General features: G+C 42.8%; 1 protein-coding gene across 1 annotated transcript in view; it reads left to right on the forward strand.

Moving 5' to 3' along the window:
* Positions 1 to 1,542: 1,542 nt before the first annotated feature.
* MOXD1 (monooxygenase DBH like 1) overlaps positions 1,543 to 25,824 on the forward strand; it is a gene marked incomplete at its 5' end in the record, with an annotated part of 49,921 nt that continues 25,639 nt past the window's right edge. The window contains 4 exons of the mRNA XM_084262023.1: positions 1,543 to 1,812; positions 13,230 to 13,376; positions 14,770 to 14,937; positions 15,043 to 15,126. Of these exons, the coding sequence (XP_084118149.1) occupies positions 1,543 to 1,812; positions 13,230 to 13,376; positions 14,770 to 14,937; positions 15,043 to 15,126 (669 nt within the window). The remainder of the gene's footprint in view (positions 1,813 to 13,229; positions 13,377 to 14,769; positions 14,938 to 15,042; positions 15,127 to 25,824) is intronic.

The raw sequence follows: 25,824 nt of genomic DNA on the forward strand, positions 1-25,824 counted from the left end.
GGATCCCTTCTTTAACACAGTTTTACAGTGGGTGAGTCCCCCCAGTTGTGTGCTGAGGTGACACCAGTGGCTTTGAGAGGCATCATGCATTTACAGTCTCCTTAGATGACTCCCCATCCCGTTGCAGTTGTTAGCAATGCGTTAGGAGAGGATCCAAACACTCAGCATCTCACCATTTTCGATTTTGTGGATCATCTGAGTTTAAACCTTTGCAGTTACTGCTGTCATTGGAAGAAAGGTCACACCAATTCTGTGCCTTTAAAAATGATTTTTGTTCCACCAGTGTCTCATTACTGTTTATTTTTCTCATTTTTTACAATATTTTAGGTAAAAGTAATTTTTGGTGCCTGTAATTTTTAAGCACTTAAATGGTTTTGAAGTTTGATGCATTCCTCACACCCCAGTAGGTGCTGATGCTCTGGGAGCCCCAGTGATATTTATGAAATGTTTTCATGCAAAAGCCTAGCAGGGAAGCAGTACTTATCTGTTTTGTTCTAATTTAGTTTGATTGGTTTTCATAGAGTTAATGTTTAATTTCAGTTGAACACCAGGATCTTTCTCTTTCATTTAAACACGAACAAAAGATCCAAACCCCATGATTTCAGCCTAAACCAGATTTCTTATTGCTTGGAGCTTTCAGGGGCCGGTACAACTTCTTGTGGCCACGACCTTCCCGTTTGGGATGCCATGGTATTTTTTTCTTTCCATCCAGATTTGCAGGGAGCTGGGAACGTTCCTCCGAAAGCATCTTTCTGCTGTTCGCTTTCCTGTCGGAAGGGCGGTGGGGTTGGCGGTGCGCGGAGGGGGTGTGGGTGCAGCTTCGGTTCCGGGGCTGCGGGGACGGTGTGGGCAGGGGATGGGGGCACCGGGGACGGGCGCGGGGGTGTCAGTGGACGCGGACGGGGCTTTGAGCGGTGCTTTTGGGGCCGCTTCGGTACAAATCGCTCAGGGGGTCTTCGTTTGGGACTTACGGGGCGAAAATCACTCTCCCGACGGGGGCTGTCCATCCGTCCGCGGCACAGCGCGCTCCCGCTAAGTGAGGAGGCGGCTGGGAGCTGGGAAGCGCTTGTTTGCCTCCGGCTTCCCCCCGCGGGCTTCCTCCGCGGGAGTTAAAGCTCCCGCGGGCTCGGGGGAGTTCCCAGCGAGCGGGGGAGGGGGGGCCCGTCCGCCGCCTCCTCTCCGCTTCCCCGCGTCAGGAGGAGGATTTTCGTCCGTTAACGCCAACCCCGAGCGCTTCCCCGGGAAGCCCCCGCCAGAGCCCGGCAGGTGCTGCCGGCGAGGCGGGGGCTCGGCCCGGCCCGGCCCCGGCGGGCGGCGAATGGGGGGAAAACCGGGGGCGTCCGCCAGCGCCTGGCCGGGGCGGGGAGCGAACAAAGCGGCTGCCGAGGGCGCGCTGCCCCGACGGGGCCGGCCGGCACGGTGCCGCCCGCAGCGGGGGCGGGGTGACCGGGGCACCCGGCCCCCCTTCCCCGCGCACACACACGCACACGCGCGGCCGAGCGCAGGCAGAGACACAGGCGGCCGCCGGTGCGCGGCGGGAGGATGCGGCGGCTGCGCCCCTGGGCGCTGGTGCTGGGCGGGCTGCTGTGTGCCGCCGCCGGGCCGCCGCCGCCGCGGAGCTACCCGCACAGCGCGGTGCTGGACGGCGCGGCCGCCTACCGCCTGCACTGGGGCCGCCGCGGCAGCGCCCTCGCCTTCCGCCTGGAGGTGCGCACCCGCGGCTACGTGGGCTTCGGGCTCTCGGCCAGCGGCGGCATGGCCTCGGCCGACATCGTGGTGGGGGGCGTGGAGAGGGGCCAGCCCTACCTGCAGGTAAGGCCCGGCTCTTTCCCCTCGCCCGCAAGCCGCCGGCGCCTGCCGGGGGAGAGCGCTGCCGGCACCCCGCTCCCGCCCCGCGTCCCGGGTCCCCTTTGTCCGCCCACCTTCGCGCAGCTATTCCTTTCTCGGGACGCCTCTCCTTTCCCTGCCCCTCTTTCTTTTGCAGCCTGTTCGCGCCTCGCCTCCGTACCTCCTTTTTGGATACCCCTGTTGTTCTGCGTTCCTCTCCCCCGGAGCGGCTATTTATTCCTTTTCGGTCCGCTCCCCGCCAGCCTCTCCCCCTCTAAACTTCTACACGGGTTTCGACAAAGGTGTCGGGTTTCCTTCCTCTTCATCCAGAAAACGCAATAGCCCTTTTCTCCCTCCTCGGGCACCCTCTCCCTGCCGGCCCTCCGAGCCGAGACCCGAGGAGAAGAGGGGAGGGAGGGCAGCCTCCCGCAGCGGCGTGCGGGACCCTTCCCGCACCCTGCCGTCGCTCGCCGGTGGAACCGAGTGACGGAGCCTGGCCGTCCTGGTGCCTCCTCTTTGTAATCCCGCTGACGTTGAGGGTGCGATCCCACTGCTTCCCAGCCTGTCGATGTTCTCGTCTGCTGGGGCGCAGCCGGTGCTGCTCCTGCCCTTGGGGTTCCTCCTGTCCTCACCTGGAGCTGTTTCGACTGAGTTATTGAACAAGGACTTACGGGGTAACGACTGGGGCTCCTGGTACACGTGCTTGGTCCGGTAAAGCGACCTCAGAGGAGGTACAAGTCTCTAGGTAGGTTTCTCTAGTTGTCTAGATACAGCCAGAACTACAGCTGGGAACAGCAGTGCAGCACACCGGCTCCACTGGTGCTTCCAGGGAAGGATCCTCTTCAAGAGGCACCACTGGTGCTGGGGTAGGGACCGCGAGAGGGGAAGGAACCCACACCTTCAGTCTTCTCTCGGTGACCGGTTTTAGCCTGGAGGAGTTGCTGTGGGGCCAGGAGACAAGGGACAGCTCGTGCCTCGGGTGAGTGAAAGGGGAATTGGGTCTGTTGTGACAACTTGCCACCCCCAGCTGCCTGAGTAGTAACTGTCAGAGAGGCAGTTCGAGAGCGGTGTAACGCCCAGGTGTTGGAGTACGCTCTAGGACTTGGCTGACTTCTTTTCATCCTCTTACAGCTACTTGATCATTGAAGCTGCTGCTTAAGTTTTGTGAGATACTACTTTAAGAATATGGATTTCTACGAGCATTGCACCTAAAGAAAACTACATGTTTAATATGCTTCCTTTACTAATTGTCAAGATTTTATAAATCAAAACTTTTCAAGAAAAAGGGAGGTTTTAGCATAAAATTTAACTTTTTCCTTCTTTTTTTCATCTGTATTAGTCCACTCTGGGAAGTTTAGGGAAATGTTTGTTATCTAATTTCAGGCTCTTGATTTTCAGAATATTTTTTCTCTGTTTTTCAAGACAAAGACATTTTTTCCAGAAACCTCGGTCTAAATAAATCACTAATAATATTTACAAACTCCTATTCTGGTTATCAAGTAATGAGCTCTCAGCTCACAGAAGGAAAGGCTTGCTAGAGCCTTACATTTCAGAAGATACACCGTTCAAAGAAACAGAAACTTTGTGTTTGCTTCATTCATCGTGCCTGTGGGTAAAGCAAGCCTTCAGAAAGGCATCCAAACCCAGTGTAAAGACATCTAGTGATGGAGGGTCCATCACTTCCCTCGCTGGTTTGTGGCAATGGTGAGTCTTTGCTATTCATGATTAACAGTCTGGGTTCAGGTTCCAGCTCTCTATGTTCTGCACTATATTAAAAAAAAAAAAAAGCTACTCCCCCTCCATCCTGCCTCCATAAAGATATTTATATGCTGCAATCAAGTCACTCCTCAGTTTTCTTTTGCATAAAATATAAATTGAGCTCTTTAGGGGTCCCACTGCAGGACATTCCCTCCCTCCCCTCTCCCCGCACTCAAAGCACATTGCGGCTCTTTCCAGCACCCCTCACAGGTTTTCCACATCCTTTAAAAATGGTTCCACACGAATTCCATCTGTCTCCCAAATATTTCATCCACTGGCATCCCATGACAAATAGGGCTGAGAGAGAAAAGGCAAGCACCTTCTGTTACAGAGTCTCCGATATTTTTCCTGAAACACTAATTTAGCACATGAACTACTAAGCACTATGATGTTTTTTGTTGCAACTTCTGAGTAGTTAAGGACAGAAGAAACACTTAAATCACTCAAGCTTGTTTGCAACCCGAGGTTTTCTCCATCCCAGTTCTTCCCCAGTTCCAGGCAGCAAGGTTTCTTTTGAAACTGGACTGAGGTCTTTTAAAAAGTTGCTCAATCAAAATATTTCCATATTTATACCAGCAAGGAAAGGCCAGAAACAAAGACAATGAAGAAACAAAATTTTTCCAAAGTCAGCAGGGATTGCTATAAAATGAGTAACTTCTTCTAGAATGCTATTTCAGTAATATTGAATTCTTCCCTTTACAGGACACAAAGTTAATATTTTAAAAACACATTCTGTGTTAAGTGTATATCATCACCATTTACATTATTTACTACTAAAAAAGAATTTTTCATAGATAGTACCCTTGAAAGTACGTGGTTTTATGCTAGCTGCACTCTATAAAATATGTACACTCCATAATGAAAGAACTTACTTTTCTTTTCGGTTTTAGAAATATGTTTTTATTCCATGATCATCAGTCGGAAAATGTGCATCGTGGTCTAAACTCTTAGAAGGGTCATTTTTTGGTTTCTTTGAAAGTTTTGAGATGCTTGTTAGTGGCCTGATTTTCTGGAGATGTTCTGAAACACCTTTATAGGCTTTCAAGTGGGCACTGAAATTGCTACTCTCTTGGGAGAATTTAGCCTCTTCCCCCCCCCCCCCCCCCCCAATTCTCTCTCCTCCTTTAAAAATAGAAAGTGTTCTTGGAGGGAAGAATCCTCTTCTGGGACCAGCATGTAAGTGTAGCTGGACTACAGCTGTCAGTAAAGGTAAAAGCAGATACTCCTGAGTCTGTGGAAGATTGATTGGTGTATTTTCACCAGAGAGTTTTCAGAGAAGAGAGAAAACATTTCCTCTGGCTTTTATTCTTCATCAGAGCAAGTAGGTGCTATTTCCACCACCAAGAGGCAGTGCTTTTCCTGAAAAACATCTGGTGACTCAAAATCCCAGGTATCTGAGATAGCGTTTCACTTTCTCAGTTTTTAGGTGTTTCCCAGACGTGAGTGTAATGAGGTACTTGGTTTGCTTTCCTCTTCCATGTTTGAGCTGTACTTGAGCTAAAAAAGGTGTCTGGTGTATGTGAAGGGCAAAATGATTGGAAAGTCTGAGGTTTAGTTCTCTCTAAATATATCAAGGTGAGAAGTGTTACCATATCTTGAGAGCAGAACAAACCTCCACCAGACATGTGCCAGAGCGTTTGAGTGATTGGGGAATCACACATTTTGCTCTCCTACGGTTTCAGAAGTTTGGTACCTGAAATGGGAGCCTAGGCATATTTTGGGAGTGTGTAGAGGGCATTGCATGAATGCATATATATATATATATATATACACACACATATACAGACATAGCTTGACTGTATTGTCCTGAGGGACACACCTGTGCCAAGCAGAGGGGGTTAAAGAGGGAGGTCAGTGAACAAATGATTCTCTCATGGCACTGAGAGCCCCGTGGTGACAGGGTGGCAGATTCTGTGGGGTTTGGGTGGGTGTGTGTGAGAACAAGTAGAAGACACATGTGGAGGCTGGTGTTGGAAAGCTGGGAGCTCCTTTTGTCTCTATAGGGAGGGGGTGGACTTGGAAGGAGAGTTGATACTTAGCAGAACGTTAACTTGAAATATCGCCTGGATCGATTGCAGTGTGCTTTACTCTTCCTAACAGTTCTCACAGCAGCCTCAGCTTTTCCATCTAGGTTTTTTCCCTCCTTTTTCTCCTTTTTTTTTTTTTTAATGCATCTCTTTTGTGCTTATGAATTGACACAGCATGCATTTTCATGCTAGACCCATGCCTTTTCCTTGGTCTCCACCCCTGTCTGGAATTGTGCATCCCCACCCACAGCACGTAGCTGCTGAGAGCCCCATTTTGGGGAGAGTAATCCTCCTTGATGAATGCCTATTTTGTGCAAGTTATACAAGAGGGTTGCATTGTTCGAATCTTCTGTTGAACTTGCACAAAAATAGTCCCTGCTCAGGGTGAATAGGGACTGTGTGTCACTAAAAAGTACTTTATTATTCATTGCAGCCTTGCTTGTTAACTGTCACCCAAACTAAAGAATATCTGTTATCAAATGTATCCCATAGAGTTAGCTTAATTGCTCATAGGGAAGTACTTGGAAGAGATTTTAAAGGACAGAAAACAGTGAGCATTCTCTGTACTTAACGATATGCTGCTTTTAAGTGCACTCATGCCAACAGCAACACAAGAAGTGTTTAGAAAACAACTTGAAAGGCACCAAGAGGGAGATGCAAAGTGAGTGCCACACTGACATATCTCAGTCGGTGCTTTGTTGGAGGTATTTCATGCCTTTGGGCATTGGGGCAAAATTTCCAGATGACTAATGAGTCCCTCTTGGCTTCCATGCGGGGCATAAAGAGACACTCCAGTGTACATCTCCACTGGCTGGGTGCTTTGTAGTTCCCTTTCAGAGGTACAATAGTTAGGACAAGGAAGCAACAGTTGGTGAACAAAAGATTAGAAGAATTCTGTAGCTCTTGTATTTTGCAGGCCCTTGGGGACTGTTTTGCAAGTCTTTTTTTTTTTTCTCTATGGTATTTTTTTCTTGTCCTTTGGATTTTCAGGAACACTAAGGAAATGAAATTACCAAAAATAGGTACCTCAGGCAGGATGGAAATGTAGACACAGTGAGTGATGCAGAGGCTTAAAATAATGGAGGAATGATTTCCTTCTCAGTATAAACTCTTAGAGGGAGGAGTGGGAAGAGGTGAGATTATCTAAGGCACATAAAGAAATTTTGGGAGCAAGCATCATTAACAGTTATGCTTGAAAATCCCTTAAGTGTTTTCAAAACTTGCTCATAATTGAAGTAATTATAGTCATTAAAGCAAGAAAACTTGTACTGGTTACATGTGGCTCCAGTGGAAGGAATGTTCCTTGTGATAAAGTACAGTTGTGAGATCGGATCAGGCAGAATCTCCTACTTAGAGGTTTTCTTTCCCGTAAAACACTTTGCTACATGTTTTGTCTAGTCTGTTTGTGTTAGGACAGCCTTTAATCTAGCTTTATGGCTTCTGGAACATAACCTCTTAAATCAACATCTATTCTTGATGTAAATACTCGGACGGGTCCTTGGGACTCTGCTGCGAAGTCTAATTATCTACACCAATAAGCAAGGTCGTCTTGAAGCTTCTAGCTGCTCGTGCTTCTTACACCTTTGTGCAGTAAATTAGAGAGCCCTTCCCATTTTGGTGTTTTTCCTTTGTGTATGTGGAGAAGGTAATATTTTTACATCTTCCAGGAATGCCACAGAAACCAAGGGGTGTCACTACAGGGAAGCCAGCATTTGACTAGGTATAAGAAATACACTGAAATGTGTTCAAATGACTTGCAGATCGAATGAGGAAAGACATGTATCTAGACTAGGTAACTGTGTTTCATGTCTAAAAAATGCACCCTTTTTTTGCAAAAAAAATATATGTCCATGTACACACACACACACACACACAGACACACACATTGCTGTGTCTGTAAATGCATAAGTGGAAAATGTGTGTGTCTGCACACATTTAAAATGTAGACACACCCACAAGTATTTGCTGCAGAGAAAAAATTTTGGTCCTTGTCGAAGTCTGTAGTACACCTGAGGTGAATAATCCACGTTTGCTCCAGGGTAATTCAGGCAGCTCAGCTGGAATCGTACCAGGAATTATGTGCAGCTTCTCAGAACTGCTGCATGGGCGAGGCCCGGGCTGCCTAGCAGGGACTGCATCACTTCACGCTGATCTGCTGCGTCGGTAAAAAGCAAAACAAAACAAAACCCCAATCAGTAAATGAATTACAGTCTGGTCATAGAGGAGCAGCTAGTTTTACCAATCCCAGTTATTTTAGGAACTTGTTGCAACTGCCTGACTGCTGTTGCTGTACCCTTTCTACGGATATGTTTTCATTTGGGGCCAATCCCAGGATTGGATCAGTCACCTGGAATGCTCTCAAGGTGTTCTCATACGGAGCAGTGATGCTTTTAGACTCCTGCTTCGTGTTAGTTTTCTGTGTGTGGGCTGTGTTTTTCCCTGACATAAGAGCATAGTGAGATCTTTGCCTGAAACTCAAGCTGAAATTTATTTGAGGCTGCAAAAAAAGTTTGGTTTGCTTGTTTGTAAGCTCATGCTCTGTTTGCTTCTTGCCAAATACAATGTAAAAACAGCTTCTTTTTGGTGGTAACATCCAGTGTGTGCTGGAACCATGAGCAGCAGGATTCCTTCTAAATTAAATGCAACAATAAAAAAGAGAAATACTAACCACAGTTTGTTGTTTTTTTTGGAAACCCAGAAAGGCATAGTTTGGTGCTTATTTCAAACAAACGTTTTGGTCAGATCTTTTGCATACTGTTGCAATTTATCCATCCTATTTATATTGAGATAGATCTTCTTCTGCTCCGACTTTCATCCTGGTTACATCTTCCTAATTCCTTTTGCCTAACTTGTCTTCAGCCCTGGTTTTAGACATCGGTTTGGTAGTTTGGGGATGTTCAGAACTCTGTGGGCTGGCTACAGACCATAAGTGAGGACTAGTTGCAACGCAGCTTGTTTGTCTCTCATTTCTCAGTCCCAGAGTGTCCCTTAGCTTGCTTGTGAGTGCTAAGTCACTGCTGAAGTGGCAGTGATCTCCTGGGTAGAGAAGGGCAGCGTGTATAAATCCCAGCAGCGGAGCAGCTCGCAAGCTGGGACCGCAAGGCGATTGCTGGATGGGGCCACAGTTTGAGAGTTATTGTGTGCTCCTTGAGGTTCAAAGATGCTGTATATAATTTAGGATGGGAAATGGATATCATAAACAAAACAATCTTGTGTATTGTAAAGATGAGGGGAAGGAGTCCCATAAGCACCTGTTCAAGTCTGCGATGACAGCTGGTGGTGCTTTCGGGGTCAGGCTTCCCTCTGCAGCTGTGCTTACATTCTCCAAGGATAAAACAGCCTCTTTTCACATCCTTAAGAAATGATTCTCCCTGACTGTTGGCAGAGAAGCAATCAGAAACCATATATTCCGCGAAACCTTTTTTTTTTTAAAGAAAGACAGAGGTTATTTGGATCTGAAAACCAGTATTGTATGATTGGCTTCACATCTGGAAAAGAACAAAATAACTTGTACTGTCAGGAGGATTTTTCATTTTCCATATATCATTTCAGCTTCTAGTTCATGTGAGGAAGGAGATACCTAATTATTTGACTGATTGCACAACTTGGTCCAGGGTTTAAAATGCCAGTTTATGCAATATTATCAAAGGGAGTGCAGAAACTTTAATTGATTCAAGTATTTCAAATAAGCAAATTTTGAAATAAAAATAAAATCTTTGTTATCGTGCTGTGATGTTATTATGCAGCATGACCCATAACACTGCCAAAACTTTGTTTGAAACACTTGCTATTTAAATGAGAAGTTCTCACTAGAAAAATACAGTCATTTCCCCCCTATATTCTCTGTCTGTAACTGCTTACACTTTGGTAAGGTTCCTGCGAAACTTTCTTGTCATTTAACATACAATATATACCTCTGTGAATGTAAGAAACCCAAGAATCTGGATGAAAGTTTCTGCTGTGAGTATTTTAGAAATTCAGTTTTAAGGGCTTGATAATGACTGCACATCTCTGCTGGGACACCATGGCATTCAGGGGGGCTGGTATCAGTATAATCTATCCTACACAAGGTACAGGTTTTCTAGCTAAGGGTAGGGGATGGCAAACACAAATCTGTGAAAAAGAGAACACCACATTAGAGCTTTATCCTGCCTGGTGGGAAGGGTAAGCTCTTCTAATGTGAGTCATGTCACTGAACATCTGGGGTAGATATAGAAGCACTCTAATTCTGTTGATGGAACTGTTACACTCCCCTCTTCACAGAATTAAATGGGCAAAGGTTGTCAGTTTAGATGAGTTCTGTGTCATGGGAGTCTGGTCCTGAGGTTTGAACTGTATTTAGATATCTTGAGTTCAGCTGAAGCCCAGATGCCCAGTGTCCCCTCTCTGGGCTCTGGTAGATCCATCATCTGTGCTGTCCTTTGGCCTTACAAGTAATTTTTCAAAGGCTTTCAGAGGTACTCAGCTTTCTCCTTTGACTAGAACAGGGACTTAAATGCAGTGTAGGCTGTCCATATGTGGTGGTTTCAATTGCATTTGTATCATAGGAGCAGGTCCTCTCTATGCTCTTATTTTTCTACTCTGGAAGGAAGCCTAGGAGATCTATAAAGGTACAGGGCTGTAACTATAAAGATCTCCCTACAACCAACTTTTTCTAACTTTTCCAAGATGCTGTTGAAAAGGATGCAGCATCACAGTTGGTCAGTGTGCCTTCATTTTTGATAACATCCCTTTGTTCATTACGTCAGGTACACAAACAGGTGTCTTAAAAGCTTTTAAGCTCTGACTAGCAAGCAGAGTACAGCCTGCAAGACTTAAATCTTTGCGACCTGAAAGAGATCAGTCTGTTTCCTTGGTAATGTGGCCTTCTTTTTTTTCTCTGAACTGGTAAACAAACAATTTTCCTGTCAGACCCTGAGCAATCAAATTCTGAACTGGTCAGATTTTTTTTTTCTTCTATTATTTGATTTTATTTTTGCTATGAGCATCTGGATAATTTTCCACAAAGGAAATAAAAATAGTAAGTGAGGCAGTTCGTTGACTCTTAAATACCTCCTGGCAAGTGTACTGACACAGTTCTAGAGTAGTCCCACTGCACTCAGTGGAGGATCTGGGGAGTAAGTGGACACTTTCCTGGGCACTACATAAATTTTCTTCCCAGGTATTCTCAGTGCTCTGATACTCAAGGGCTATTTCAAGGCATCATGCATCAGGCAAAGAAAGTGAATAGAGACAGGGAATTCATTACTTCTCAGAAATTTTCACATGGGAAAGATTAAGGTTAGTCGGTCAGATTAGCATCTACCCACAAAATAATTTAAGGTGAGTCAGGGACTAAGGTGCAGTTCAGCATCCACAGCAGGGGAAGGCAACGCCCTGGGGAAGCTCTCCCAACTCAGCTCTCCTCCTGTGGGGAGCAGTGTGGTACTCTCCTGGGGTCTGGGCTTTGGGACCACTTTCCCCAGAGCAGCCAAAAAACAAGCCCTTTGCAGTGAGCCAGAGCTGGGACCTGTCTTTGTCCTCCAGGCAAGTGAAATAATTACACTGACAATCACGTTATCAAGGCACATCTGAGCTAATAATAATTACACAACGTCTTCAAGTTATTTTTACATTCACCCTGCAGGCTCATGGAAGCCAGGACTTTATCACAAGAGGTTTTTTTGGTCACAGTTGTGTCCTCTAGACTTGTTAAGAAATGGTGAAGTTTACCAACAAAATATTTGAGTGTACGCACCTAACTCCACATTTCTGAGCTCTCCTTCCCACTGGTTTCAGGCAAAGACTTTCCACCTTTAAGCTATTCTTGAATTTCTGTTCCTTAATAATATAATATGTCGGTGCTTAATCTAGTGCAAGGGTGCCTTCCTCCGACTTAGTGTAACATTCCAGCAAAGAGATCACGCTTTAATAGAAGTTGATGTCTACAAGGGTCCATTTCTTGTACAGAAAGCCCTTACTATTTTTAAGATGGAAGTGGTGATTTCATAGAGAAATGTTTTCAGGGCTGGGATGGAATTGCATATAGACAATATGTCTTTCCAAGCTTTGATGCAGGGTTAAAGTGGAACATTTTGATCCCATAAAGTAGCCATCTTCAAGTACCATCCGAGAACAGGCTGATTATTTCCATCTGGAAAAGCAAATCCAAATTTTTTTCTCTAAACAAACACAACTCATCAGTTCCCTTTCTTTCAGCGTACACCTCCAGGTCCTAGGCCCTGCTTCTGCTCTTTGATTGTTTTCCCATGCGGGTTCTCTTTCCCATACGTATTCATTCATTTGGAGGCATGAAAAGCACTGGCAGGAAAAGAAGGACTCTTCTCAGTACCTTTCGAAAATGTTGAAATTTAGATTTGTTCTGGAACTCAAAACTTCCAAACTCTTTCAGTAGTTTTGGCAAGAGAGAATGAAATCTGAATATCTTCACACTGATCAAAGTGCTCAGCTTTTTACTCTTTTCTTCCTTGAAGACTCCTCATCACTGAGAGAATTTTATACAAATTTTCATCCAAATGAATGTACCTTAATGAACTTTTTGGGTATGCAGTTATTCGTACGTCTGTAAAAGGCAGACCAGCTTGTGAACTCTGACTGTTGTGCATGTGAGCTCCTGCACACACAGAGATTTCTAGGGTCGGATTAATTTTAAGGTTACAGCTCTTAAGTGACCCTTTAGAATTACTTTTGCCGCTATCGTGTTAATTTTTTTCAGCTTGGTTACCTCTGCTACAACAAAAGTGGAAAGCAAGAGGTCTCTCTGGAAGTGAGAAGAGGTTCAAGAATCTACAGAAGTAAATGCCTTCCAGGGACAGTTGGGACTGCAGTACTCTGCAAGGATGCCGCACGATTAATGGTGTCTGCCTGTAGCCTGTTTGACACGAGAAAAATGTCTGTTAGTTAAAAGCCCCATCCCAAACCAGATAGAAACAGACTAAAACTCAAAGGAGGTGCATCTGAGGTGGTGGTCAGCCCTTTCCAGGTGGTCGGGGTGGGAGGAGAGGGAGGGCTGGGTCCCAGCTGTGCAGGGCTGCAGGAATTTGGGGTGAGGAGGTTAATGACTTGGCATCACAGCAGCCCTTCCTCCATTGTACCGCGCCTCCGCTGGACCCCAGCCCCCTCCCCTCCAACCCAACCCCAGCCCGGCACCTTTTGTACAGACCAAGCTCTCTCTGTGCTAGTTAAGCCGTAGGGTTTCTGGCTCTAGTAGCTGTTCAGTCAAGAGGTTTGCTTTCTGTGGGGAAGGAAAAGGAAAGAAAAACTTGTGTTGATGTGAATAGTAAGTGAAATTCATCTTCTCAGTAATTTCCCCTGAAGTTCACGACACCCCAGTCATGATAAATTAGGCTTCTCGGTTGAGTACAGCTGATGTTTCTGCAGTTGCGTCCAGGCAGCATGTTGTTACAGTTGCTCAAGACATATTCCAAGCTGTTTATCAAAAAGACTTGCTTTCCTGATGATTTTAACCAAAAAAATGTTCAGTGCCACCTCAAATTTATCATCTGATACTTCAGTGTTTTACATAAAATGTATTTTAAGAGGCTTCAGTATTGAACACGAAGCTTTAATTTTAATTTAATATTATATTTTAATAAGGACCACCTTTATTTTCAACAGGATTATTTTACAGATGAAAACAGAGTACTTAAAAAGGACCCTCAACAGGATTACCATCTGGAGTACGCCATGGAAAACAGCACACACACCATACTGGCTTTCAGCCGAGAACTGCACACTTGTGATGCAAATGACAAAAGCATAACGGTAAGAGGCTCAGCCTACCTGTAGAGGGGTGGAGGAATTAATACAGGCCAAATGTATATGTGGTTATTGAAATCCCAGTGAAAGGACAGAATTAAAGAAATTAACTTTCAAAAACATCTGTTTGGTCAACTGAAATTAACCATGCAAAATTCTTGTGCTAGTTTTATGTTTTAATTTCAGATTTATTTCTCCTTCTACTTTCATGCGTTTAATTTCTAACACACCAAGTGAGCACAGGATTGAAACAGGTCCCTCTGGGCCAGCAAGTCCAATAACCCATAGTTACAGTCATTCAAGAGATACCAACTTGAGAAACACTTTGTAGGTCTTACTTTCACTTGTAATTAATCTTAAAGATAGACTTTTAAAAAAATTTGGAGCACATATATTTATAATGTATTTCTGGATTTAATTCTTTATTTAAAATCAAAGAGTTGAAGAGTTTTATGATTAAAACTCTTTCCATGATAAAGTACTCTTCACGGTAAATTCTCCCGTTGCCCTAGGGGACTGCTGTTCCCTAAGAGTAATTTTAAATTATATGAAGTTGATCCTTCTGTATGGGAAATGACAGATAGGTTAGAGAGATTTTCAAGGCTTTCTATGCGTTGGCTTGTTTACTGCCCATTTGGGAAGCACTTCTATACTATTTCAACACTGTTTTCATTATCCGTGTTTTCACAACATACATGATAATAACAGTGTGGGGAGCTAAAAGATTCAGGAAGCAAACCACAGCTGGATAACCCACCAGATTTCCAGGCAGTCAATGGATCTATGGTTTTTGCACCTGCTTCAAGCTGTCTCAGTATAATTTAACATTCTGGGACGTTTCAGCATTTATTATTTTGTCTCAAGGGTGATTATTGTAATCTGAGAAGAGTTTGCAGAGAATTTTACTGTTGTGGCTGTAGAGTGATTTTTTAAGATATAAATCTGTTCTGTAATTGAATGTTTGTGTGCCCTAACATGTAAGGACAGCAGTTCACTGGAGGTATTCACATCTTTACAGAACTGAGCCTGGGAACTGCTCTGGGAGGAAACCTTCTGATTTCTGGCCAAATGAGTGGCATCTCTAGATAAATCTGCTTGATGTGTTTAGAAGGTTATCTTTTTATGAGTCTGTTCCTCTGTTTGCAGATATGATTGAAATTTGGAGCATTTATGAAGGAGCCTACCAGAGAGGGATTAAACTTCCGCAGATACACAATGAACTCTATGAGTATAGAATATTATTAAAGGCAAAATTGAGTCAGTAGGTGACTGCTCCTCTGGTGTACATTGTCATCATTCAGATACAGTAACACCTGCATCATAGTGATCTTAGGAATTGCAAGGATGATCTTGTTCCTATTGCTTATGGGTTTTTTGTTGGTTTTTTTCTTTATTGCAGGAAAGCACAGTGCGGGTAATATGGGCCTACCACCACAGAGACATGGGAGAAGCAGGTCAGAATTACCATGGGTCTAATCGCGGTACAAAGAGTCTACGTTTACTGAATCCTGAGAAAGAAGACGTTTTATCTGCCTCCTTGCCATACTTTGACTTGACAAACAAAGACGTAAGTTATGTGGGTTTATATGGAGAGGGGGATGGGGTGGCAGCTTATGCAACAGGGTAATGTGACTTTTATAATACTGTGTTCTTCCCCTTTTTATTAAGATAGGTGCCTGTACCAGACAAGGATACAACTTATTGGTGCCAAATGTTTAAGATTCCCATACAACATGAAAAGCATCACGTGACAAAGGTGAGTGATTCTGACAGCAAATCTAGAGGAACTCAAGTAACAGTGACTCTTCAAATCAATTCCTGCACTGTCAAAAATTTGTAACAAACCTGAGTCGTGTGTGTGTATATGTGCCTGGGACCAGATTCTGGTGCCCAGTAACAGGGCCCTGTCCTGCTCTCCTCCTCTGTCCTCGCTCTCTCTTGGGAAATGAAGGTGAAAATGATTTTTCTCTATAAACATTTTTGGAAAAGACTAAGTAAAATTGTCTAAAAGCATGGTCCATCAAGTTGCTACTTTTATATAAGAATGTCATGAATTTCTTTTAACGGGGAGTAATTTTCAATTAAAATATAATTAAACGGTGAACTTTGTTAAAATAAAGGGCCTGGTTCTTAGTTCATTCCAATCACCTCTCTTGCAGTGGCCACAGTGGAGCTATGCCATGTTACATCATGTGAGCACAGGTTCCGTTATCTCCATAATCTTCAGCTGTGTAAAAGCCAAATATTATGAAAAAAGATTTTTAAAATTACTGAAAGTGTGGAAACATCTACACAAAGTTCAGCAGGTTCCAAAGTGATTTCAAACCCCCCAATCGTAAACATGTTTTTCTATAGCACATTTTCTAACTTGCTTTCAGTTTGGAACTGAAAGCTTGAGTGCTGGGAGAAAGATGTTTCTCACCTTCCTTCCCAGAAACAATATACCAAAGACCTCCTAAAACAACAACTCGCTACTATTCTTTTACACTGCTTAAGGCAGCACCATGAGATAGCTCTGGTCCCCATTTTTATGTTTCTTTAAACACATTAATGTTTTTAAGTATACAATTCTATTCCTCTTTTTATAGTTACTGTCAGTCATGTTTCTCCAATGTATCCAGTAAGGTTAAAATTTAAAACTAGCATGTATTATCCAGTGGATGTGAGAGAGATGGATAGCTAGTATGAAATATTGTGGGTTTTCTCAAGTTATTGGAACGAATAATTGCAAAGTCCAAATTTTCTGCCTTCAGGTACTTGATCTTTAATCACATTTGAAATCTGTGACAGCTACTTTCACAGACCTTTATGAAAAGCTTGTAATATGCTGTATGTGTCAGGATACTTAGCTTGTTTCTTTCCAGTGAAAGAGCTTCAAAACGGTAGTATCAGAATCATGCTTTCCATGTTAAGTTTGGTGGAAGTTGTAGGTACATGCTGTTCTGCTAAACAGTTCCCTGAAACTATTTATTATTTATATTCTCTGGATGTATTTTTTAAATGTTTTGTCTGACTGCATATATGATTAGTCATTTAAAAAAACCAAACTGGTTGCTGGAAGCTAAAACATTGACCTTCTTTTTTTTAGAATAGTTTTATATTCTCTATTTTTATGATGATGTATGAAGAACAGAATAATTTTAGAAATCACATTTTGAAACCAGTCATTAATTTGTTTTTTAATAAAGTTAAAAACTAGAATGGAATCCTCAGTGATTTTCCACCTTGTGGACAGAGAAGAATTTCTTAGCACTTATTTTCAGGGGCACAACTTATATTTTCATATGAGTGACTTTTGTAGGTGACTCATAGAGGGTCACCATGGAGTTGTATCTATGCACTCTTGCAAACTGGTTCAACATTTCCTACTGCTTACTGATGCACAAAGGATGGGGCTTAGGGCTACTCAGGAGGTTACTAGCTATGCAAACAAAGACCGAATTTCACAAAAGGAAGGGCAGATGAATTATTTGGCCTAGTCAAACGGTGTTGGTTAAATACTAAGTGTAAATACATCCGCTAAATAGTAGACCCTGATCCTGGATTCCTTCCATAGCACCATTTTCATACAAAACCGCACAACTCATTTTCACAGACAGAAAAAAAGTTTAGAAAATTGTACAAATTAATCTCATGTATAATTTAGTCTACTTAAGTGGTGTACATGTGAGCTGACTTTGGCCATTTCTGTCCTCCTGTGTGATTCTGTGGAGCACTGAAGTGCAGTTCCACTCTTGTTGGATGATATATGCCATCAACACCATGGAAGTGTGCACTTAGCTGTGTGTATATGTAAATCTGCTGGTGATCTGGAGTCTCAGGTAGGTGCAACAGCCAGAATAAGATTTTTTTATATACTCTTTGGCTGTTCTCTATCATTTCTTTCTTTACAAAAATCACTCTGAACATTTTATAATAATGTGTTTTTTAAAATGACAGTTTCATTGGGAAAGCACAAAATTTTAATAAAGGAAACTATCTGAGAAAAAAATTAGACCTAACATTGAAGTTAGAAGCCAAGACATTTAATCATCTCTGGTTAACAAATGCCAGATTCTGAATCCAGCTTCCCAATCTGAAAGGAAATTTTACCCTCCATTGACCATGCATTATTTTAAAAAAGATTACCTGCATGCTGTCAGGATGACCACAGTCAAAACATTTTGTAAATGCAATCCAGTGGTGCAACAGCTTGGTACGAGATAACACTTGGATTTAGGATGTGCTAGGTAAATTATAACAGTTGGACCTAGAATGCATCTACACTAGTGTTTTAGCTAGGCTGAGAAAAACACTTTTCACACAAATCCTCAAGTTATTCTTGCTTCAGTGTGGTCACTGCCATCGAGCAGTCATGGTGCTTGTGAACTGAATCCCTTTGGATGAAACCCAACAGGAGAGTGCCAGGAGCAAAACAGAAGCCCCTCACATGAAAATGGGGGCCCATGGGACCAGATCAGAACTTGTACAAATAAAACATTTCTGATGTCCCTCAAACTAAATGATTCTCTGGATGATGAGAGGCAAGTTTGGAGATGTCCCAGTATACCGTCCTATCTTTTCCGGGCAGCTCAGGTATGGTCCTCCACCTGATTGCTCGCATGAACAAGCTGATGACTTGAAGTGAATCAAAGGGCTTCTCTGGGTAATGAATTGAAAGTCTGGGTTTTTCTGTTAGCACAGGGTAAAGGAATAACTAGCATAAGAGATCTAAAAATCAGTTGAAGGTAAATTATGTCAGATCTCGTGTTTCTTCTTTCTTTTTATATAATATTCATGCTACTTTCCAAGAACCTCAGGTAATGAGAAACAATCTATTTTCACTGACTGTTCTTAATCAAGTTGGACTACATGATATGTAAATTATGCAAAAGATAAGATTATAATCTTGCGTTCATCTCAAAGGTAGAATAAGGACACGGATAAGTAATTTCTCCTTTTGCTGCACTTAGCAATGGAGAACAGAGCTTCACCATGATAACAAGGCCCTCAGCCAGGTTTAGGACTTCTCTGTTCAATCTTCTTTTGTTTCATATCCCTTGCAAGTTCTTCCCTAGGGAAGGGACTGTTTTTTCCTACATGTCTCTACAATGCCTTCTGTTACAAGATCTCTGATGCCTCCAGGAACTCCTGGAGAGATAATAAAATTATCTCTGCTAAGAAATAAACCAAAATAAACTGATTTCTCAATAGCTGGGTATAATAGTGATAAGAGTTATTCAAATTACAACCAGGCACTGAGGTGGTTCTGCAAGTCTGAAGGAGTACGTCCTTCCTCAGCTTCAAGCTGCCTACCTGCTGAACAGTGGCTGCTTGAAAATTTGTTTAACTTGTACAGGTTTTCCCTCCTGTCTGATTTTTGTTCGCAGGACCGATTGCCAGGTTGATAGGTCAGTTTTGAAACTAACAACAGGCAGAATGGGTGAAAGGGATTACTTGGGGGTAATAGTGGGACAACCAACATTCTTCGAGTTAGCTGTTTGCAGGATGGTTCCATGGTGGTCCTGAGCAGTGGGCTCTGCTCTCGGTGTGGGAAAGGGCACATCACAGCCTGCCAGCGAAACCCTCCTGCGGCTATGTGTGCATTGGCTGGGTTTGCTGCTTTCAGCTTCAGGCTGTGGTGCAGGCCTCAGGCTTACAGGCCTGCAGGGAGTTTTACTTTTCTCACGTAAAGAAGTCAGGAGCTTCCTCAGCAGTAGCTTCCCTAGGAAAAAAAAGCACTCCACCTATTAGCCCAGACTTTCCAGAGATGAGTTTGAAGCTATTGCTTGCGAGGACTTTTTCAGTTCTCTGTAGGTATCATTATTCTGACTGAGCCTGAACGTGCCTCTCAATTTCATTCCTAACGATAGTTCTCTGGTTTCACCGATTCTACCTGGGAAAGGACATCTGACACACAGGTGTGCCCATGCACTGACCCCTACCCAAAAGGGTTTCTGTGACCCTGCTGGAGTCATGCTGAGGACATCTCTTGCATGTGCAGAACCCTTGCAGGCAGAGTCCCTGCTGCACCGGGGCTGGGAGCCCGGGGTGCTTGCTGAGAGTAGCACCCACGGGAAAGGGGAGTCCCCCCAGTGGCCTCCCTCTTGTAAATCCCTTTAAAAGCTTTTTTTCTTATTGCTCTTTGATTTTATTTTTTTTTAAGTTAAATTTAGTGGCAGCACACTGGAGCTTGTGAGATCCTTTCATTGTTGTTACCATAAAGATGTCTGATTTCCATGATTTTCAGTGTGTGTGGGTATATGTGTGCTCACATGTGTCTCTCTACTTTGACAATTTGTAAGGCTATTTTTTTGTGAATTCTTTTTTCCCTATTTGCTGAATTTATTTTTAACTTGCTGTGGGCTGGCTTCATGCAGGTGTTTACTATCAGCATGAAAGTGAAAATTTATTTCACATTCACAGGAACTACTTCCATGTGTTTTGGTCAATGCAGCTCTTGCTGTATTTTCAAAGCTTGGTTTTAGTGCTCATTCTACTTTTGTACCTCCTGATGCATCATTTTCATTGCTATCTTTAGCTTAGCTTTCAATATGCCATGTCTCCTGTTTGTTTAATTTCTTTGTATTTCTTATTAATATAAGAAATATATTAATTTCTTATATTAATATAACTGTGTCTGCTAAAGATTCACTCCTTTGGCTTCCCATTAACCACAGGTCTCCCATGTGCTCCGCTGTTTTTTTCCACCACAAGCAGAAAACCTTAAAATGCAGTATTTCATCTACTGTCTCTAGCTTTTCCATTAATTCTTTACACCTGCAGTCTCACACTACTCCTGAATGTTTGTTTAATGCTGCCTGTAAAGTTCTGCACATTTTCAGTACTTGCTGGTGAAGGAATGGTGTGTATATTCCACGCGCCAGATGTGCCACAGTCAGTTTGTGCGAAGCTTTTTGGCTTTGGTGTGTAACGTGCCCATGCTAGCTTGAAGGCTCCTTAAATTTTCTGTTTTCTTAGTTTCTTTGAAACATACTGTGTTTTCCTCAGGCAAAGTAATTCCCAGTGTTTCAGTAGCAATAAACCCATAAACAAAACCACGCCAGACACTGAATTCCACTATCACTTGCAGGAAAAGCAGTTTATGTAAATTAACAAATACCATTGTGTAGTAGGGTCATTTTGCTGTATCTACGTGTCTTTCCTCTGAGAATTACTCATTTTCCTATAGTTCCTAAATGTCTGGGTTTTTTTTGTGGGGTTTTTGTTTGAAACTAGTACAGTCAGAGAGTTACTGCAACATAGGTGTGCTCAAGAGCCAAGATTTTTTAGATTCTTTAAGAGAATTTTTTAACGGGCTGCCCAGTTTTAGAGGGCATTTGGTGTTGGAAAGGAGGATAGTAGGCTGCATTTTGTTAGCTCCTGTGTAAGGCACTCCTTTTGTGTGCATTATTTGAACATGCTTAGGAGAGTGGTGTGAGCAGGTGCAGTGCTGCTGGAATGCCCAAGAAGCCCCATGCTGGGGATTAATACGGCCAAAGATCAGTATTTCTTAAGTACACCTCATGCATGCTAAATGACATTTGGGCAACATATTAAAGACAGTAGATTTCTAGCCACAAATGTGGGCTTCGTGTCCTGTCATATACCTTGACTTATTTACAGGTATGTGCCAGCTGCTTAAATGGCCAAAAAAAGCAATTTGTGTCATCCTGGAGGAGGTGTCTGAAATACAGGAGCTCAAGCATCCTCTGTATAGTTCAGTCTCTCTCTCCATTGACCGAAAAGACAACCCAGATAACCAGCCTGTATTAAATATATAGCTCTTAGATGGATCAATTGGGGAATATGTATCCCACCAAAACAGCCAGGGAACAGAAGAGGCAGAAGTTGCAAAAGAAAAACTTTTTCTTTAATTTGCCCTTAGGAAAAATGTTGGGTTTTTTCTCAACCTTACGTAAGTTTTTTGGCCCTGAACTTTGAGTGTGACTAGTGCAAGCAGGCCAAGTCTATCACCAGAACAAATTATTTAGCATTAACTGAGAAGAGATACTTTTATATTATATTTTTATATAAGCACTAAAGTTTTCCATTGTTACCTCCTTCGAAAAGAGAGCCTCTTTTCAATTAAAGAAAGGTCTGTGTTAGAGCCCACCAGCAGCTGCTGGTTAATCTTCATGTTCAGTTTCAGACCAATCTCTGATAAGGAAGTCAAAACTCAAAAAAACCCCTTGTTGCCAAGGGTAACTCTGCTTTTTGACAGTGGAATGCTTTAGTGATACCAAAGACCCCAGTGTGAAAATACAAAGGGACTCCAGTTTAAGAGACTGATTGATTGAAAGCCAGAAGGGCACCCTCTAGACTTCAGTGCCTAAATGAGGGCAGTGATTTTTAACTTGAGTGATAGCAGACAGTAACCACTTGTTGTTCTCCTGCCTGAACTTCTATGTTTTGCTAAATGTGATAACTCTAGAAAATTGCATCATGCAGCCTGACACAAACAAATGGTCTCTATTTTCCTGTATGTTCCCTTGCAATGCAATTTCAGTCTGGGTAAATTAGATTGGCAACCAAATGAATGCTGCAGAGCTTGCAAGCTATCTGCCCTTTGATCTGGAGGACTGTCTCTTCAGTGAAAGCCTGGATTGGCCCATTAGGCTTTGCAGAGTTAAAGAATCCTGTAAGAGAGCTGGCTGGAAATTAAAAGTTTGCCAAGCAACTGTGTTGGGAAATAGCAGAAATACTACCCCGTCTCATGTTCTGCTGAATTATTTCATATGTAAAGTTATTTCATGCATTATTTCATTTTGTGATCAAAGATGAAGCCACATGTGACAACAGATTTTACTGTCACAGCAAACTTTATGTTTCTTAGTGGAACAAGTTATTATTTTGCAGCACTGTTCTTTCATTTTGAGTGTTGTGTGCAGTTCTGGGCTCCCTGGCATAAAACAGCCAGGGATCTCCTGGAGAGAGTCCAGAGGGGCTACAGAGATGATGAAGGGCCTGGAGCATCTCCCCTGTGAGGAAAGGCCGAGTGAGCTGGGACTGTCCAGCCTGGAGAAAAGACGACTAAGGGGGGACCTTATTAATGTTTATAAATATCCTCAGTATGGGATGCAGGGGGGAATGGGCAGCCCCTTCTCAGTGTCTGTGGGGACAGGACAAGGGGCAATGGCTGCAAGTTGGAGCACAGGGAGTTCCACACCAACATGGAGAAGTACTTTTCCCCAGTGAGGGTGAGGGAGCCCTGGGACAGGCTGCCCAGGGGGTGCGGAGTCTCCTTCTCTGGAGAGATTCCAGCCCCGTCTGGACGCCGCCCTGTGCAACCTGTCCTAGGGAACCTGCTCTGGCAGGGGGGTTGGACCCAATGGGCTCTGGAGGTCCCTTCCAACCCCAGTGATTCTGTGATTCTGTGATTTCCCTGGTATATCTTTACAATAACAATACTTCAGCTATGCAGCTCTTGCTGCATTATTTTTGCATACTAAGTGTGGGATAACTAATATACTTAATTTCTGTCATCAACAAACTTAAACATGTGGATAATTTATCCAGTTTCTCTGATTTTTCTTCTTTTAATTTAAACACCGCCCATCCATTACAGCAATGTATCAATGGTGCCAGCACACAGTTGGAAAATATGTATTTTATATGATTTTCTGGTTAAATGAGACTCAGAATTTGTACATATTCTAGGTACATACAGGTGTTAGATGAAAGGAGCCTTAACTTAAAATATGACTGATGGTGAGCATGGAGAAGAGGAAGGCACAAATTTATGAAGCTCCCTCAGTTTCACTTCCCAGTTCTGAGGTCTTTGTGAGGTAATCTTCAGGAGAGGAGTCCTATTGATTGGTCCCATTTTGAGTTGTACCATGTCTTTGTTCTTCACAGAATCGTAGGGGTTGGAAGGGACCTCAAGAGATCATTGGGTCCAACCCTTCCTCTTCCTTAGCTTTGTGTATGGTTTTAGAATTAGCCTGTGATTAGGTAGTGCCCTGGAGAGGAAAAAAGAAAATCATGTCTAGGAATTGTGTGCAATTAACCAATCCATGCTTCTTATCATAGCAAGCAATAAAATATTTCAAAGTAGAAATGGTCCTTAAATGAGCAATTATAAACCATCTTTTGTGCAAATACCAGAACAGCAGGTTCATATGTAGTAGAATGTGACTTGATGGGACTTGTACAGTGTGAGGTGTCTGGATGGATCACAGATGGAGAACAGATCTACCTCAGTCCTACTGATTTCTTGGCATTGCTTCATAAGACTAACTTTCTAATTGAGACAAGTCAGATAGAAAATTTCCTTAAGATGCTACTATAAGGCTGCATTTAATTCCAACAGAATTTATATGGAGAAGAAATTTCATTTCTGATCTGTACTGGCCTCTCTCTCTGTAACCCTAGCATTAGGGGTTAGTTTTCAGAGAGTAACATTATGATACACTTTCCATCTCTGCTTCACTGGCAATGCGCAGTAGTCACAACTATGTCCAAAGCATAGATCAATTGACTCCTGGGGTAAAATAGCATGAAACAAAGAACATTAATAACAGTGGGAAAACAGGCTGACACTAGTTAGACAATACCCCCCCACCATGGCTGCGTGTAGTATACACGACATCAAAATCCACACAAGATGGCAACTGAACCACAGGTACATGGAGAAAGGTTTCTCTTTGTATCAAGACTGAATTTTACCTGGTGTGAAATTAATGTATATCTTGGATCTAAATAAAATAAAACCCAAACCCCCCTATCCTGAGAAAACAAAAGTATCGAAGCAAATTATTATAAACTGTAAACTAATGCTCTTGTCTCCTTCCTCCATCCTCTCCTTTCAGTGACCTTTCCGTTACTGTCTCTTAAGCTGCTTGAACTGGAGCTGTGTCTTTCTGGTTTATGAAGTGCCAAATACAATTTCGGTTTCTAGAGAATTCCTATAGTACAATTTTAATACAGTATTCTCAAGTGACTTCAAAAGAACTGTGTCATCTCAAAATGGCCCTTGTTGCTTGACTTCGTGGGTGCTGTTGAGGGGTGTTGGAGTCTTATACAAGGGTACCAGGATCTGGCTCAGGGTGAGAAAATGTGGAAATCGTAGTACTAATGCAGGTATTACTAACCACACATAGTTTGTAGGCCATCTTGTGTTTGGATGTTAACACTGTAACAGTAAATTTTTAGAGGGTTATGAGCAATACTTTATGAGATTTGTTCTGCTGACTCATGAGGCTCTGTCATGTGGAGTCATGAGCCTTGTGCTTATTTTATCCTGTGCTTTCGCTTCAGCTAACTTTAAGTGCCAGACCATCCAGGTTGATGACGCCTGTCCAGAAGCTTAAGGTCTTTGTCATGCCTGTTCTCTTTTGGTAGTCCTTCACAGAAGTCAGCATTTCCTTGACAGAAAACACACTTCCTAACACAATACACTGGTATGTGTGAAACAGGAAATGGACAGACTGTAAATTCTCACATACTCTTGCCTTTGTGCCAAAGCAGGGGGGGGAGATGTATGTTAGTAAGCTGCAAGATTGAAGGGAACATTTTGCAGTTGTACAATAGAATTAACACCTCTTCCATTGCTGTGTCAAAGAAATAGACATCACTGTGCATGAATGGTGATTTCATGAAAAAAAAAGAGTACCTTCCTTGACTTCATTATTTATGGTGTTCAAATTATACATTCCTCTTGAATAAATATAAACTCTTTATAGGCTACCTATTTTGGCTTTAGATCTGAAATATACTTGGTTACATATTACTTTATTATTATACTGTTTTCACAAGACAGTAATGACGCTGCTGATTAATTGCTGATTAATTCTCGGTGTGTCTCAGCTACGCTGAGTCTCTGGCCGTACCGAATACCACACCCGCTCTGCCCGTGTGCCTGCTGCTTAGAAGCGCGAGGAGTGTACTGCCAGGAAGCCTAACAGAACGAGACAAGTGTTTTCTTGACCTGAGCTCTTTACCAGATTGCTCCTCAGGGTTATACTTTTTTAACTGTTACTAGATGCCTTATCTCTCAAATCTTCAGACATACCTCAGGCAGAAACACTGTTTTTGAGCAGTTCCTTGAGGTACACTTCTCTGGGCTTTCGTCTAAATTGCCTTTAAAGTCTGAACTCTTTATGAGTGGCAGAGTTCCAGCTGATTACTTAGGAGTAAGAACTTAGAAATGGACTTGGTGCCAGAGAGAACAAGAAACCCCAAACCCATCTCTAGTGCTCATTCTAAAATGTTTGGGTTTGTTGGTTATTGTGTTGATTCCTCTTTCCTAATTAAAATACATAAGCTGTTCTGCACACATAGAAAAGCTGGATGTACAGTGTAGTCATTAGCAGTAATACGTGGGCACAGAAGGATTTGTGTAAATTTAGAGATTTACAGCCTCCCCTCCAAGTGCAGCAACAATAACTTTTGACCTGAAAGTAGGTATTCTTTTCCAATATAAATTCTGCAGCTTAAAATGGAGGTGTGTTAATTACTTCTTTATGTGGTATAC

This window comes from Gallinula chloropus (assembly GCF_964237585.1).
Source record: "Gallinula chloropus genome assembly, chromosome: 3".
NCBI classification, from domain to species: domain Eukaryota; kingdom Metazoa; phylum Chordata; class Aves; order Gruiformes; family Rallidae; genus Gallinula; species Gallinula chloropus.